The sequence below is a fragment of the Triticum urartu genome, chromosome 7 (assembly GCF_003073215.2).
Source record: "Triticum urartu cultivar G1812 chromosome 7, Tu2.1, whole genome shotgun sequence".
Lineage (NCBI taxonomy): Eukaryota > Viridiplantae > Streptophyta > Magnoliopsida > Poales > Poaceae > Triticum > Triticum urartu.
In genome coordinates, this window is record NC_053028.1 from 258,865,981 (window position 1) to 258,883,661 (window position 17,681).

General features: G+C 40.7%; 1 protein-coding gene across 2 annotated transcripts; it reads right to left on the reverse strand.

Moving 5' to 3' along the window:
- Positions 1–937: 937 nt before the first annotated feature.
- Positions 938–11,257, reverse strand: LOC125520241 (ADP-ribosylation factor GTPase-activating protein AGD3-like). 2 transcript variants are annotated; one of them, XM_048685101.1, is made up of 19 exons: positions 10,863–11,257; positions 9,631–9,707; positions 9,342–9,442; positions 8,642–8,712; positions 8,037–8,099; positions 7,899–7,943; positions 7,372–7,437; positions 7,238–7,285; positions 7,044–7,139; positions 6,920–6,961; positions 5,589–5,804; positions 5,358–5,489; positions 5,022–5,240; positions 4,848–4,934; positions 4,452–4,766; positions 3,527–3,669; positions 3,354–3,447; positions 2,103–2,599; positions 938–1,474 (listed from the first exon to the last, which is right to left on the reverse strand). In XM_048685101.1, the coding sequence occupies exons 1-19, from the start codon at positions 10,905–10,907 to the stop codon at positions 1,360–1,362; spliced, it is 2,472 nt and encodes an 823-aa protein (XP_048541058.1). In that variant the 5' UTR covers positions 10,908–11,257; the 3' UTR covers positions 938–1,359. The 2 variants fall into 2 exon arrangements, with proteins under 2 accessions (XP_048541058.1, XP_048541060.1); XM_048685103.1 differs by lacking the exons at positions 9,342–9,442; positions 9,631–9,707; positions 10,863–11,257 and having other exon boundaries at positions 8,037–8,110; positions 8,642–8,701.
- Between the last annotated feature and the right edge of the window lie 6,424 nt (positions 11,258–17,681).

Genomic DNA, 17,681 nt, shown 5'->3' on the forward strand with positions numbered 1-17,681 from the left:
CCGTCCTATAACATAAAATCGTTTTGCAAACTGCATGGAATGGAGAGAGTATATTTTGCTTGTGGTATTCATGCCTGTCCGTGATAGGCAGCATTTTTCCTTTCAAATCCGATCCACATTTATTACTCTACTGATTTATTACGAGCGCGCATAGTTGTACTGTACTATGTACCGAGTGGGAATATCACGTCGTCCTACCTGAGTTTATTCGCTTGCCAGCTGAGCTTCCAAGCGGTTGAGCAAGCAGAGCCGTTCGTCCTCTGAGATATGTAATCCAACGTTGACGTTAGTTAGTAAATAGTGTCCTGAGTCCTGACCCATGGTAGCCAGTATGAAAAGGTCAATATCATTACGGCAGATCATCAGTAGATGTCAATTGATTATTACTACACGGTGTAAAAATAATAATCCGCACAAAGTGAGTTTAACATGATCTTCATTTTTATTTTCATTTGCAGGATTGCACAACATCACTCTCCCGATATATAGTTTTTCCGATGGTGTTTGCCAGGATTTACAGGCTTGGTTTTCGACTGACATTTGGGCTAGAAGAAAGAGCAACCCACATGAAATGCACTTTACAGGCTTGGTTTTCGACTGACATTTGGGCTAGAAGAAAGAGCAACCCGCATGAAATGCACTGACAGTGGAATAATGCATACCCAGAGTGTCATACATTGTACTTTTAAGTTGGTAAAGATGAATCATACTATGGCTTGTCCCAGAGTGGCAGATCAACCACTCATCGTCCCAACTGTCTGCGGTCTGCCAAATCGAATACTCTATCTCTATGGCATTGAACAAATACCGGACAGCTAGGTATTTTTCAGTACCTGTAAGCTGTAGATGAGGGATAGCTGCTGGCTCAAGGCCAATTCTTCTGCCACAAATGACAAGTAGCAGCAGCAGACAACAGATATCAAGTGTGACAACTGACTAAAGCGTGTCAAGTACTTCATATTCCATAAATCACAATGGCACATATCCATATGTACAATCATCTTTCACCACAGGGCCATCTACCTTACATGGAAAGATGATGGATATAACAAGAAGCAACTCCATATACAAAATTACTATGCACCATCTGCAAACACCAACCGGACGGCTTGCAAGATGATAAATAAGACCGGCGCACGCTAAAACTAACAACCGGACAAGAGAATAAACCGCATCATCATGTTGCGGGATCTCCAGAAGAAGATTTAGGTTCCATTCATGCCACGAGCTTCGGACTATCAGCAAGACGAGCTGGGGGCTTATCAGAGCATGGAGCTGAGTAACCCAGACAGCGCCACAGCCTACTCTGTGTTTGTTTGCTGGGCGGCATACTCCTGACGTGAAGACTGCCTGCAGCAATTATCTGAAGTGCTCCTCTAACAACGCAAGCATGTCTTCGTCGCTCGTAGAACGGTCCATTGCATACTGCAATGCTGATCTGCCATCTCGGTCTATGGCATGTGTGTCAGCTCCCCTGCAAAGAAATTGATTGGAAATAATAGGTGAGACATGTCTGTTTTTGGACTTGTGCCGCTCGCCAGATCATCCCTAATAATCTACACTTCGACAAACAAAAAAGAACAGTGGGACAGTTCTCATACTGCATCCAATAATCCTAAAACTGGTTCACGTATTAGTTTTAAATTTTTTAAAAGATGCATTATTTTTCTCTTTCAGGGTACTCTCCAAAACAGGCATCTTTTTTTCGGTTTGCTAGGCCACAATAGACTGAGAGATTCTTAAGTCCCAAATGTACAAGTTGCACTTTTCTGAATTGACTGAGACTAGAGAAAAATTCTGTTGATAGACATAGACGGACTGCATACGAAAGGCAATGATCCTTTTCACGGTCTTGAGTAAGGTCTAAAAATTGGCCATAACTTATCCACAACTCGGTACAGGTGCCCTTATTTTATGAAATTGAAACTATAAGCTCCCCTACTATTGTTTCCACACCATGAAGTGCTGCAGGTAACGTCAAATTCATTTCCCAGTCCGCAGAAACTACATCCCAGCCCTCACCGGACAACCAGGTGGTCTTCCTAGTTGGCAGACAACATATGGAGCAAGATAAAGTGCTGAAGTTGTAAGCAGCTACATACCTGGAGAGCAGCAGCTTTGCATGCAGATGTCTTCCTTTCAAAATACAGTGATGAAGGGGCATCCGACCTCTTGAATCAGACACATTTACACTAGCACCATACTGCAAAAGTAATTCAACCATCCCCACATCTGCAACACGGCATGCAAGATGAAGCAAGGAGAAACCCTCATATCTATCATCCAACTCATCTACATGTGAACTTGTGCTGGGAGGAGAAAGCGACTCTCTAGGAGAAACCTTCTCATGTGAATTGCAATCGAAAAATCTAGGGCTTCCATCAGGTGGTGAAGTTGGCTGCTCTTGTTTAAGTGCTTTTCCAAGATTCAGCAACAAACCAGAAGCCATCTGCCCATAAACCAAATTTACATTGGCGTGTGATGCCACGATGAGATTGTATACTCCTTTCTTGTCATTTGCAGTTACACTGTCCCACATCTGCTGAGCTATGTGAATCTCATCGATACTATGCCTCCGTACAAATTCCTTATCAGCATACTGGAACATTTGCACCGAAAGAGCTCAACATATGACAATACGATACATGAAACTGAAGGATAGATATTGACTTTACAAAATGCATTCTAAACCAGCTGACAGGCTATATAAATTCTAGTCCATGCATTATAATGCTCACTTAGCTTCATGGGCATCTCAAACCAAGATCAATGTTAAGGAACTCATAATGCAATTAAAAAAACTTATCTGCAGATTCATAATTTATTAAACCACAAGCTTTCCTTTTCATTATATATGGAGTTAATGTAGCCACAAAAATCCTGGTGAGTTTACTATTCTACATGGATAGCATCACGGAAGTAAACTTCGATAGTTCACATATAGCATCTGTAGTATAAATGAACTGCATGAAGTGAGTTTACATAACAAGTCAAACGCGATGCAGTTTGTAGGCCACGGAAACTAAATAAAAGCACTTGAAGCAACTTTGTCAATGTGGATACAACCTATAGACAATTTTTCTGGAACTCTGAGGATGCAGCTGTAAAGAACAAAAATATTTGCAAGGTCTTAAAATGATCAGTGGATCGCACAAGTGCCATCTGGCAACTAACCGTGACGGGCAACAACTGTATTTAGGCTAAGAAATGTTCGACTTATAAACTACCATGAATCATTTTTACCCAATCATTTTCCCATCAGGATATCTGGAGACAACTTTGTCCTCAACACTTATTTGCTAATAATGGGAGAAGTGCAGAGAAGCAATTGCAAAAGGACAAATCGCAAGCACCTTGGCATGAATAAACTTTTCTTTGGCAGAGAAAGGATCCGAGTGTTTAGGCTTGGTGGTGGTTAAGTATTGTGCTGCCTGTGATCCATTAGTACTACAAGACAACAAAGTTGCAAGTTAATTTCTGAAAGAACAAAAAAAAGACTGAAGTTTTGTAAAGAAATTCATATTACCTTGTATTATCAACAGAAGAGCCATTGTTTGATGAAGGTAATGTTTCTTCCCAAACTCTGTTCACAAACATGTTGCCTAATGATTGAAAGAGATTGATTACAGATGGCTCCCAGACTCTGACATCGAGAGTCAGAGACCTTACCTGCAAATATGATGTATTTATTTGGAAGTTATGTTCAGTTAATTAGTCATTAGTGACCCTAATGATACCATCAAACACAACTTGCTAATTATGTAATCAAATTTGACTGCAAAATATGCATTGAAAATAGGCAGAGCGCAGACACTAGTAGAAGTATAGGTGGCAATGTACACAGTTACACACACATATATAGGGACACCCAAATAGAAACAATTACTTGTATCATCTTCAAAGAATGGCAGTGTCCTAAAGTTGAATCTCAGCGAGGTCTCCTAAAAAGGATGATGCATGCAAGCCAATACATCAATGACTTAAATAACAGTGCTTGCTATTTTCTGCCATTGTTGACAAAGAAAAAGATAAATTTTGCTCTATTAAGTTTACTGGTATCACATAAAATACTGCAAATCTATATTCAAACCAAAAAGGCATGCTGCCACATTGACTAAATTAAATTTGCATATAAATAATTGCGCATCTGAGAACATCCTTTTAAAAATAGCTATGAGAAAAGGGCATAACTAAAGGCTTTAGAGATTCCAGGTTGGAATTTGGGTCTATATTTTAGAGTGCAATTTTTTAAATCATATATGTAAATGATGGCTCACAAACAAATAGCAGATGCGTAACAGCTATAAGAGTAGTTTCCGGTCACAAAAGCATGTGAGATCATGCACAGGCAAGACACAAGAATGCTGTTGTAGACTTCAAGTTAAATGGAGATGCGGCAACCAATCTATGTGCAATAAGCATGAATATATATAGTAAGTTTTCTTAAATACCTTCGATATATGCACTCCTAGATTTCTGTGTACTCCAGAACACTCTATGCACAGAAGAGCACCGAGGTTTAACGACGCCCAATCAGGTTCCGCAGCACCACAATCAGCACAAATAGTATTACCATCAACCCTCCTAAGCAAGTCAATTGGTTTTTCGGGTTTGATATTGGTCCTGTGATGATGTTGTCCATTTCCAGTGTTCTTTTCCAGTGTTAAATCTTCACTTGTGGAGGTTTCCAGTTCCACTGAACTAGTATAGGAGCTACTCTCACTAGCGCTCCGATCATGGCCGCAGCTCCTAGGGCTGTGCAGACACTGAAACATAACATCATGATAAATTGAATTGAAGCACATAAATAATCCAACTGGAATCATCTAATCTAGACCATTATTAACCTGTTCTGGGGATTGTGCGTTCAGCAAAGATGCAATGACACCAGTAATTTTTTCGATCCAATCCATCTGATCTAGAGCACTCTCTGCCTGTATAAATATCAGATGATGTCACTAAAGTAGCAAACGTGTATATTCAAAATGAAAACTGTATTGTCTGCAATTTTGTGCATCTACCTGCAATGTGTAGATCTTCATGGGTGAAATAATTCTGAAGCAGAACCTCAGATCTGATTGTTCTGCATCGACTTTAATGGTTGATGTCAGCAAATTTACTGTATGCCGTGCAACAGATTTCTCATCATGTATACCATGGTAATGAGAAGAGAACAATCTGCTCAGCAACCCTGAACCATGTTCAGGGGTATTGTTGGTTCTTTGAACTTGACTAACACCCTGATAAGATCATAAGTGAAAGTTGAGGAAAGGGGCCAAGCTGAATTGTATCATACATGTACAAAATCATGCTGAATGCATGATGATTTCAAGGGAAATGTTACGAGGGGGACCTACAGCTGGCCTATTAATTTGCTTGCGATAGTAGTACAACATCCCTCGACTATCCAGAACAAAAAACCTTCTTTTCCAGTCACCTCTCAAGTTTGATGATCTCTTTGAGAGGTAACCTTGACGAATGGTCTGAACCTGAAAATTAGTACATCATATATAAACCCCGTCCTTGGAGCTATAGGACCTTCATGTATGCATGAATCTTCAATTTCCAGTCGAGAAAAGAAATGTTACCTTGCCTTTTGTGGATGACTGCATCACTGCTTCAATCATTTTATGTGAACTTCTACCGATTGTTTGTATGCCATCTACATTAGGGGAATCATTTAAACCATTCCCAGATGACCGACCATCACGCTCTATCTGTTTTTTGTACTCATGCATCCTCTCTAAAAGAGAAGCTTGTTCCTTGTTTGCTCTCTCTCTTGATTGCTGCGAATAGGCGAGAACCTGCAGGACAATCCAACCACAAGTTAGTGATAAACTGCCTTCTTGACTTCATAATATGGAATTCGTACTTTAGCACTAAGTAGGATGTTGATCTCTCATTGCAAAACACAAGCATTGGCCAACTCTACTGATATTTTAGTTGCAAAACAATGTTTCCAATGTCCTTAGGTGCACAGCAATACCAGGACATAACCAACTTCGATTCAGTGTTGTCATCATGATTTCTCATTACCAACAGCAATACCAGCCTAGGCAAGCTACCAATAAGGCACACAGGGCACAAACAAATGGGAGTGCAAGCCCCATATACTCCCTCCTTTCCGGTTTATAGGGCTTATCTCAAAGTTTTAGTTTTTCCAGTTTATAAGGCTCAATTTGGTTGTTCCCCATCACAGGTTCAGATTCCAAGGTGCATTAAATCATCGCATGCAAGTATTAATAGAAAATTGACCAATGCATGTACTTTATGCATGCATGCATTGCAACTAATGCATTGCTAAACATAATTTTTTGAGGAAAACAAGAGCATTAATTGGGTGCTTTTGCAAACTACAAAAAGTATTCCACCACTCACCATCTACCTTGGTTGGTGAGATTTTTGAATTGAGCCCTATAAACCAGAAAGGAGGGAGTAGAAGACAAGGCACAAGGATGGTGAAAGATGCTTCTTTTTACCAGGAAACTGTAGGGGGGAGGCCCCAACAGTAAATTTTATTGAAAGAGCATATAATTACAAGAAGAGAGAATGATGAATGATGCACTAGAATACTATGTGTGTGATTGTAGGGCGCATATCTGAAACTGCAGGGCTTTGACGCACGGATCTAAAGTGCAACAAGAGCTGGGATAGATCATAGATGGTGTGCCCAATGAAAAAAATCACACTCTCCGTGTGCCAGGATTATGTAACAGCCAAAAATCATTCATATACCAAAAAAAAGACCTGAAGGGAAGACCAGCAAGGGGTATTTTTTATGCGAGACCCAGGCTTTGAACCCAGGTCGGCCACCTCACTACAGGAGGCGTTACCATCGCGCTATCAACATATTCACAATTCAAACACCAAAAAAGACTAGGGAAATTGTATTAAGGAGGGAGGCATGGTTTAAGGTAACCTGATTAATATAGGGTTCCATCTGATGCAATAGTTCATATCCCTGCATGAATGGCAACAGATAAGATTAATCATTTTGTAGCAAAATATAGCATCACGAAGAGGATTTTTTTAAAAGGCGCTACTTGTTTAAAATATCGGAGGTGTGAATCCATTGTCGCACTAACAGCCTCCAAAAATTCAAATCTCTTCTTTGCCTCGATATGCGAAATTGCAGTCACCTGAAAATTCAAAGAGGTATAGGAAGCGATGGCATGATATGCATTTAAACATACATATGAAATCACAAGAGCAAAGTTAAGGCCAACATTTCACATACCAGGTTGAAACGAGCTTGCTCAAATGAAGATCTAGCACTATGGAGCTCCTGATACAGGCCAAGTGTAGTAGGTCAGATAGAGGGGAAACACTGAATTACCTCTTATCATACAAGATTGACAGAAAGGTATTTACTTCTTCAATGGCAGTTGTTATGTCTGCTCTTGTGCCTTTCTTCAATGATAAGTATTTCTCGCGAATCTAACAAAGCAATTAGCAAGTCAATAACATATTCTCTCAAAAAATTACATAACTAGCAAAGCAAACTACTGCAAAGTTTAAAATATGGCAGAAAAAAAGACAGAAAATTAACCATAAAATAACAGTAAGGTTAGCTAAGAGAAGTGCATATATAACCATTCCAACATCAGTTAATTGACCAGAAACAATCAGAAACCGCAAACAAGTATTATTGGCTGATGAAAACTGGAAACTTGTTATATCCAAGACAAATATTGACGGCTGAAATAAAGTCCCAAGAAAATATAAAGAAAACCTTGCATCATTTTGATCACTACAAGGCAAAGGAGAATCAGAATTGCGTTGAGAATACGAAGGCATCATAATTATTATCAAAAACGTTTCCACGATAGCTTTAGAAACACACTTCATTTTCCCTCTCTTTTTCACATTTTGGGTAATAGACATATTGATTAACTTACCTGGTCATACACGAGGCTAGCCTTGTCAAAGCGCTTCCGGGCATCCTGGTTAAATTTATGAAGCAGGAAATTATTTCAAGGACTAGTTCTTGGTACAAACTTCTAAGATTCGGTGTTAGCAGAAAACAATAATAGTACCTTAACGTCATGCAAATCAACGTCTACAAAGTTTAGCAATCTGTCATTTAGCATATGCTCAACCTGCCAGGAAACTGAATCAGAAATATACCACCTTAGGTACACAAAGTGTGTTTGACCATGAAATGAGAGCATTTGCATTTTCACTAATGTAGCATCACATTTGATACGGATTTCCAAACAAAGCATTATATATAGAAGCTTGTAATGGTTCTTGGGGGACCAAGTTCTAACATCAAAGTCATGTAGGATGAGTAAAAAAGGAAGCAGCAAAGAATGTAGTCATTCCAATAACTAGATAAGTAATATAATAGTTATTTTCCATTAACATCATCAAGTGCATGTTGACCAAGTGATCCCTGTTTTTTTTTCTGGTAGCGATAAGATATTACAACTGCAGCTTATGCTGTTCACTGACCAAAACATCACAAGTATTGGGGAAAGACATCAGGCCAGCAATGTAACATCACACAAAATGAGCAGCAAATTTAAACCAAAATTCCAGTCAATTTGATAAGCAACGCATGCAGAATTGAAGAGTGAACATAATGCATTGTTCGAAAGCTTCAAACAATGCTTATATAACAAAAAAAAAGATGTGGTACCTGGGAGCGCAGGACTTCCTTATATGTTCCTATTTCTCTCAGGGCAATTGTAAATTTGTTCATGACAGGTCCTGTAAAGAAGATGAATTGTGTATTCTTAGTCAAGGGAATGTCTACACTCAACTTCTCTCAGCCCCTATATGAGGCAAAGTTTTAAATAGCCGGCTATAGCCACGCTATAGCGGTTTGAACAGGGTTCTGCCAAATGGTATTCATGTACAATTGCAGATATAGTTACAAAATAGCAGGCTATAGCCCCGCTATAGCCATGCTATAGCTGTTTGAGCAGGGTGCCGCTATTTAAAACTATGATATGCAGAGAAACATGCAACCAGAATTCCAGATAAGCATTGTGTGGCCTCCCTATTCAATTTTCATTCTATCAATCATAAGGGCTTAGTTAGAACATGCTCAATTTGATACTCTCTTTGTAAAGTCAGAACTTAAATAAAATATAAAATAAATACCACGTAGATAGAAACAAAGGATGGCATGAGTGTAAAGACAAGAAACTGAGAGCATACAGAGAAATTTCAAAGGCAACGAAGAAAACAAAGCATAAGTGAGTGACGTTGATGAAGAAGTTTTCTCAGTCATACAAGCAGATCATTCAGTACTAAGCAAAACATATCTTCAAGTACGATATTTTTAATAGAATAAATGACATGATGAAAGATATCGAGAGAATAACATGACTCACCGCCGAAAGCAACACTGATTGGGTCATTGTGGCCTCCTCCAAATGTCTCAAGTGCGCTTGCAAATGCAATATCTCCATCATAAGCTTCACCTAGCCCTTCACTGAAACAAATCACAGGTGTGTGTATTAATTTATCTACATCTGGCACAGGCTGGGGCTGAATGCGTTTACATAGCAGTTTTATGTTATTGGGATAGTGAATTACAGTTGAAGACTTGAAGTGCTCAACCATACATGTGTCAGGTAGAGTGAACAAAAGAAAATGAATGAGATCCAAATGAAAACTCACGTATACTTGCGGCAACCTTTATGAAACTTCAAGCACCTCTCTCTTAGTACTTCAGCACTTTCTTCAAGTGATTGTATCTGTTTGTCGAAAGGTCGAGAGAAGATAAAGGGTTGGTCATGAATCAAGGGAAGTCAAAAGAGAGAGCAAGGTTTCCTTCATGAATGAGTAAAATTCATTCGTGAATGTGGTAAGCAGAACAACTAATAAGGCATTGGGGCATCCAGCACCCTACCTTTCGTATCAATCACTTGGACCCAACGTCAAAAACATAAGCAGTTCCTAGTACAAATTTCTAACGAACTGGAGGACAATCAGATCTGTGCATTTCTTTGAGGCAAAGATTTTGTCTATATTTTCAGCGTATTCAAAAGTATTTCGGATGTTTCCTAATACATTAACTAAATGGTAGAATATGTTTATTCTTCCAATGGATTCAAATAAAACTACTATAGGAAGTGGTATAGGTGTATGTCAAACTGTCAAACTTTATGGGCTGACATAGACTGCACGCCTGGGAAATAAACAAAAAAAATAAATTACAGTTAATGTTAATCTAATGATGAAATGCAATTTTCCAAATAAAAGCCGCAGCTCCACCAACAAAATCGTCATGTCAACTTTGACAAAATCACACCGGTGTCAAACTAGAGCATATGTATTGAACAATCTGCACATCAATACAAAGAGTATTGTTTCCTCCAGAAGTTAGGCTAACTCGAAACCATCCGCTACAGGGAAAAGAAACTGATGAACGACCATGGAAATTCGACATACGACAGTGAAATCGGCACACACATGCGCCAACCTGGTAATCCGAACCAAATTTCAACTCAATGAAGTAGATTTGCTTGCCCGATAGCATCAGAAGGATGTTTAAGACCCACGCGCTCCACGAAATTATTCTAAGCACATGGCCGCGCATATTAAAATCAGTGAGATGCGGCGATAGAAACACACGCAGCAAAACCAGCTTCACGCGACAATAAAGACATGCAGAGCCCAAATCACGGGTAAGAGAACAGCTTTACTCGCGCATTCACCAGAAACTGAAGGGAAAAAAACAAGAAGGCGAGCACCACTCCAACAACTCAATCAAATCAAAGATAGAGCATGCATTCCCCCGACCCGTTCGCGGCAACGCCGAGCTGCCAATGGCATAGACATGAAACTCTCGGAGGACACGCGACACCCGTTGTCCCGGCATCCCAGAGAACGAGATCCACCCGGCTCACCTGCGTCCGGAACATGGGCGAGTCATCGAGCCTGGCGAAATACATGGCTGCCGGCCTGCCTGCATGCAACCGCCGCCGCTGCTGTTCCCCACCGTCCGAGCACCTCCTACCTCCTCATCCACGCCGCCAATGCCGCTGCCTCGAACCCTAGCCTGAGCTCGGCCCTGTCGTGCGCACGCCCACCTCCTCGTAGCCGCGCCCGCCTGGCCACCGCCGGGAGCCGCCGCCGCGTCGACGCCAGGGGGGGAGGAAAGAGGAGGGGAGGGGAGCGCGTGCGCCACGAGAGTAGCCGGGATTAGCGAAATGGCGGCGATTTGGGTGGGGGAGAGGGAGGGAGGGGAAGGGGGGGAGGGAATTGGTCGGGTGGCTCGGCGAGAAGAGAGGGAACGAGGAGGGAATAGGAAGGGAGTGAGTAGAAATAACGGTGCGCTTTTCCTTTAAACTTTTTCTATTTTATTATTAATCTCTTCTCTCTCTCTCTCTCTGTCCTACTTCGCCAGAGAGAGAGGTGAGGTGGAATTCTGTTTCTTGTGATAAAATAATTGCAATAATATGATTTAGGGCCTCTTTATTTGAAATGATTTTCATGTGAATTTTGGAACCCTTAGAAAAAATATACGATTGTTTTTTCTAAGGATTCATTTGCGTTACATTTTTTCATAGAAAATTTCGTATCTACTAATCTCTTAGAAACAATGTTTTTGCTTTTTCCTATGGTGCAGTCAAACTAGCGAAAATCATGTAGTAGCCAAATAGACATAACATTACAATCTTGTGTTTTTTCTATTTTTAGTTTTTAGAGTCCTGTGAATCAAGTAGGCCCTTGAGAATAGAATAGACGACGGTTCATAAAAAGCAATTGAACGAAATTAAGATGACATCAACTAGGAAAGGCGGTTTGCCGATTCATATTGATACGGAGAAGAGTGTGCTTAATGGATGACAAAAAACATGTACCATGACACGAGAACGTTGTAGTTTGAACGCTGCAGACATTATCATACATCAGGTTGTGTTTGGTTTGAGGTTGAGCCGAAGCTAATCTACCAAGAAATTGGGTTACTAATATTTTAGGTAAGGTATTGGTTGTTCATATTTTTAGCCAAATACTGGTAGAGATAAAATGATCCAAAAAATGGCATTCGTCCAAGAAAGAGCTAAAACTTGGTAGTGTCTTGTTTGTTAGCACACTGAATACTACACAAAATTGAAATGCGGATAATATGTGATAGATTTTGTGCAACACATGAAAGAAACAAAGATTTTCATAAGAATTGGTTGCTTCTCTTAGTAGTGATCAAAACAAAAAAAATAGTTCAACATGCTGAAAAATGAATATGTTATTAAGCTTACAAACGTAACAAGCTATGCATGAAAAACTCGAAGGTTTCGTTTGGATATTGATATTCAAAGCTTTGGAGCTGTATTGGTCCCAGTATCAAAACTCCCTCACTTGGTATTGACATTGATCCCAATTTTATTAGTTTGGGTGTTCATAGAATTGACACTTGGAATTCGCATGAGAGATTTAATTCTTAAGCTTGTTTGGATGGTCATTCTCTACATTGGAATTGCTCATTTCTCATATTATGGACATTGTACTTTGATGTAATATTTAGAACTAAATTCTATGCAATATGTGAACATATCTGGGAGTGATTATATATCAATAATACAACTAGTTCTGTTGGTTGCGCTGCATTTTCAGCACCTGTCATTACATCTTCAGCGGTTGCATGATCTTTCGAGTAATTGTGCAGAATGTCGCACAATTCTTCACTTCTTTGTTCTTGTAACAAGTTGCTTTCTCATTGGCATGGACACATGTACATAGTAAATCAGATGCATGTATATATCATATAGAATAAGAATATTTAACATTCTTCTATCCATGAGTAACTTATTATTAACCCAATCCCAAACAAATCCACTCTGAGATGGAATCTTGATAATCATTCTTAACGCTTGTCAAAAGTCATGCACCTTGAGCGTATTATCTCTTGTGTGATGTCCAGTCCACACTTAAAATGCAGACATTCAACCTAAAATGTTTGGAAATTTTGGGCATGATCACCTATGTCGTGATGTTCAACAAGGACATCCAACAATGCACTATCCATCTCATTTGTATGTGTCAAGTAATTCCTACTAAATTTCTTTTTTTTAGCCATGGTGCAACAAGTAAAAAATAGTTGGCAAACAAAAGAGAATATACCAATTGTTTTCTCATGATGATGATCTACAAAATATCCAAAAGTCATCATTCAATAGCTATGCAAAAAAGAGCATATTATCTTGCTAAGTCATCGTCTAGCTAGCACAAAAGAGAACACATCATCTTCCTAACTCATCATCTTGATAGCACAAAAGAGAACACATCATCTTGCTAACTCACCATCTAGTTACCTCAGAAGAGAACACACCGTCTAGCTAATCCACATGTCATACTATAGTTGAAAATCTGCATTCGTCACATGATAATTAGCGAACATGTTGTGAGATAATTGGTTCCTGAAGTTGGTCCACTAATTAGTGACATGAACACTTCCAATTATCTTAGCATCATCAACATTGATTGACTAAGGAGCTAATTCCTTATCCACTTCCTGCAACAACAGGTATGCCCTAGAGGCAATAATATTGTATCATTTTATTTCCATGTTCATTAAGAGTTTATATTCCATGCTATAGCTGCTATGTTCCTGGAATATTAAATTTAGTGGAAAACTAATATGCACGTGTAGAACAATAAATGATAAAATAAAATTCCTAGTCTCGCCTCTAAGACTGGCTCAAGTGTTGTTAGTGATCATGTTTTCCGGATCTTAGGATATCGTTAATTGCAACAATAGTCCTAAAAAACATGGAGAGTATGACGTTATAAGAACGATCATATTGAATCGACCCAAACTTGTTTATTATACTTTGAGATGACATCGTCACAAGTCAATTGTTATAATACGGAGTGTTAACATGTCTTTTAGTTCCTTAGACCATGAAAGTATCGTAGTCACTTCTTACCATACGATGAGCTTTGGGGCTGCTCAAACGTCATCTGTAACACGGTGATCATAAGGACAACTAACAAGTCCATCGGAAAGTCTGACAAGGGACTAGATAGCTCGAGAGTGGAATTTGCTCCTCCGATGATGGAGAGATATTCTTAGGTCCCTCTCGGTGTGATGGCATCCATCATCGCCTGTCTAGACACAGGTGACTATGTCACGGGGATGTCGGAACACGTCAACGAGAAAGAAGAACAAAACCGGCAACGAGGAGATCGGTATAGTGAGCATGTGTATAACTCAAGAGGATACCGACACATCTCACCTCGAGTTTTGTAAAGTATCATGAAGCAAAGGGAACATCACATGATAACCTAAGGTTCACTTGAATGTCATTTGTGTACTCATAGGGATCGATATGGACGTCCATGGTTCTGTTATCGGTCACTGGACAAAGGGATTTTGTTCATGTCTATGTTTTACTGAACCTACAGGGTCACAAGCTTAAGGTAATCATGATCTGATGAGTATTAGTAGGACAAGGGTAACAAGGAAATATTTGTGAAATAGTTTCATTCATATTTGAAATAGTTTCGAGATGAACCGGAAGCGTTTCGGGGTCAAGGGTTTCAGAATTTATCGGGCAATATCGAGTATTACCAATAAATAATATATATATATATATAGGTGGAAAATGTTTCAGGGGATGTTAAATTAATAATAAAATGATATACTATATTTACTCCCTCCTTCCACTTATATGTTGGGTAACGTAGTAATTTCAAAAAAAAATTCCTACGCACACGCAAGATCATGGTGATGCATAGCAACGAGAGGGGAGAGTGTGATCTACGTACCCTTGTAGACCGACAGCGGAAGCGTTAGCACAACGCAGTTGATGTAGTCGTACGTCTTCACGGCCCGACCGATCAAGCACCGAAACTACGGCACCTCCGAGTTTTAGCACACGTTCAGCTCGATGACGATCCCCGGACTCCAATCCAGCAAAGTGTCGGGGAAGAGTTCCATTAGTACGACGGCGTGGTGACGATCTTGATGTACTACCGTCGCAGGGCTTCACCTAAGCACCACTACAATATTATCGAGGACTATGGTGGAAGGGGGAACCGCACACGGCTAAGAATATGATCACGTGGATCAACTTGTGTCTAGAGGTGCCCCCTTGCCCCCGTATATAAAGGAGCAAGGGAGGAGGAGGCCGACCCTAGGAGGGGGCGCGCCAAGTGTGGAGTCCTACTAGGACTCCCTAGTCCTAGTAGGATTCCACCTCCCATATGGAATAGGAAAAGAGGAAGGGAAAAGGAGAAGGAAGGAAGGGGCGCCCCCCTTCCCTAGTACAATTCGGACCAGACCAAGGGGAGGGGTGCGGCCACCCTTGAGGCCCTTTTTCTTCTTTCCTGTATGGCCCAATAAGGCCCAATACATATTCCCGTAACTCTCCGGTACTCCGAAAAATACCCGAATCACTCAGAACCTTTCCGATGTCCGAATATAGTCGTCCAATATATCGATCTTTACGTCTCGACCATTTCGAGACTCCTCGTCATGTCCCCGATCTCATCCGGGACTCCGAACTCCTTCGGTACATCAAAACTCATAAACTCATAATATAACTGTCATTGAAACCTTAAGCGTGCGGACCCTACGGGTTCGAGAACAATGTAGACATGACCGAGACACGTCTCCAGTCAATAACCAATAGCGGAACCTGGATGCTCATATTGGCTCTCACATATTCTATGAAGATCTTTATCGGTCAGACCGCATAACAACATACGTTGTTCCCTTTGTCATCGGTATGTTACTTGCCCGAGATTCGATCGTCGGTATCTTAATACCTAGTTCAATCTCGTTACCGGCAAGTCTCTTTACTCGTTCCGTAATACATCATCTCACAACTAACTCATTAGTCGCAATGCTTGCAAGGCTTATGTGATGTGCATTACCGAGAGGGCCCAGAGATACCTCTCCGACAATCGGAGTGACAAATCCTAATCTCGAAATACGCCAACCCAACATGTACCTTTGGAGACACTTGTAGAGCTCCTTTATAATCACCCAGTTACGTTGTGACGTTTGGTAGCACACAAAGTGTTCCTCCGGCAAACGGGAGTTGCATAATCTCATAGTCATAGGAACATGTATAAGTCATGAAGAAAGCAATAGCAACATACTAAACGATCGGGTGCTAAGCTAATGGAATGGGTCATGTCAATCACATCATTCTCCTAATGATGTGATCCCGTTAATCAAATAACAACTCTTTTGTTTATGGTTAGGAAACATAACCATCTTCGATTAACGAGCTAGTCAAGTAGAGGCATACTAGTGACACTCTGTTTGTCTATGTATTCACACATGTATTATGTTTCCGGTTAATACAATTCTAGCATGAATAATAAACATTTATCATGATATAAGGAAATAAATAATAACTTTATTATTGCCTCTAGGGCATATTTCCTTCATTATACAGGGTCTAATGCATTTTTCGAGGTTACCTTTAACCATGGGTTAGCACAATGATATGCATGCACTACTGCAGGATGCTGCTAACGTGACACTACAATCAGAGACCCTTCGACGAAACTGTGTGTAACGCCCTCGATGCGGCTATATCTCCTACGTGTCGAAGCACGACTTAGAGGCATAACCGCATTGAAAGCAATGCCGCAAGTGAGGTAATCTTCACAACAACCCATGTAAATAAATAAAGGGGGAAAGTACATAGTTGGCTTACAGTCGCCACGTCACACAAATACAGAAATAAGTCATTACATTCATCCAATACACTCAAGGTCCGACTACGGAAACAAAATAAAGATCAATCCCCAAATGCGACAAAGTCCCCGATCGCCCCAACTGGGCACCACTACTGATCATCTGGGAAAGACACGTAGTAACGACGAGAGTCTTCATCTAACTCCCACTTGAGCTCGGTCATATCATCTGGAGCGGCATCATCGGTCCCTGCATCTGGTTTTGGAGGTAATCTGTGAGTCACGGGGACTCAGCAATCTCACACCCTCGCGATCAAGACTATTTAAGCTCAGAGGTAAGGTAAAGGTATGATGTGGAGCTACAGCAAGCGGCTAGCATATATGGTGGCTAACATACTCAAATGAGAGCGAGAAGAGAAGGCAAAAGCACGGTCGAACAACTATGATCAAGAAGTGATCCTAGAACAACCTACGTCAAGCATTACTCCAACACCGTGTTCACTTCCCGGACTCCGTCGAGAAGAGACCATCATGGTTACACACGCGGTTGGTGCATTTTAATTAAGTAAAGTTTCAGGTTATCTACAACCGGACATTAACAAATTCCCATCTGCCCATAACCACGGGCACGGCTTTCGAAAGTTCAAATCCCTGCAGGGGAGTCCCAACTTAGCCCATCACAAGCTCTCACGGTCAACGAAGGATATTCCTTCTCCCAAGACAACCCGATCAGACTCGGCATCCTGGTTACAAGACATCCTCGACAATGGTAAAACAAGTCCAGCAACACCGCCCGAATGTGCCGACAAATCCTGATAGGAGCTGCACATATCTCGTTCTCAGGGCACACTCAGATGAGACATCCTACGAGTAAAACCAACCCTCAAGTTGCCCCGAGGTGGCCCCGCGGTCTACTCGGTCGGACCAACACTCAGAGGAGCACTGGCCCAGGGGGTTTAAATAAAGATGACCCTCGGGCTCCGGAAACCCAAGGTAAAAAGAGGCTAGGTGGCAAATGATAAAACCAAGGTTGGGCATTGCTGGAGGAGTTTTATTCAAGGCGAACTGTCAAG

What these genes read in the sequence shown, in the direction of transcription:
- LOC125520241 (XM_048685101.1), bottom strand. Translation starts at nt 10,907, where the DNA reads ATGTATTTCGCCAGGCTCGATGACTCGCCCATGTTCCGGACGCAG. An exon ending in AGCAAGCTCGTTTCAACCTG is followed by an intron (nt 7,140 to 7,237) that starts GTATGTGAAATG and finishes TTGAATTTTCAG; the next exon opens with GTGACTGCAATTTCGCATAT. An exon ending in AGTCATCCACAAAAGGCAAG is followed by an intron (nt 5,490 to 5,588) that starts GTAACATTTCTT and finishes ACTAATTTTCAG; the next exon opens with GTTCAGACCATTCGTCAAGG.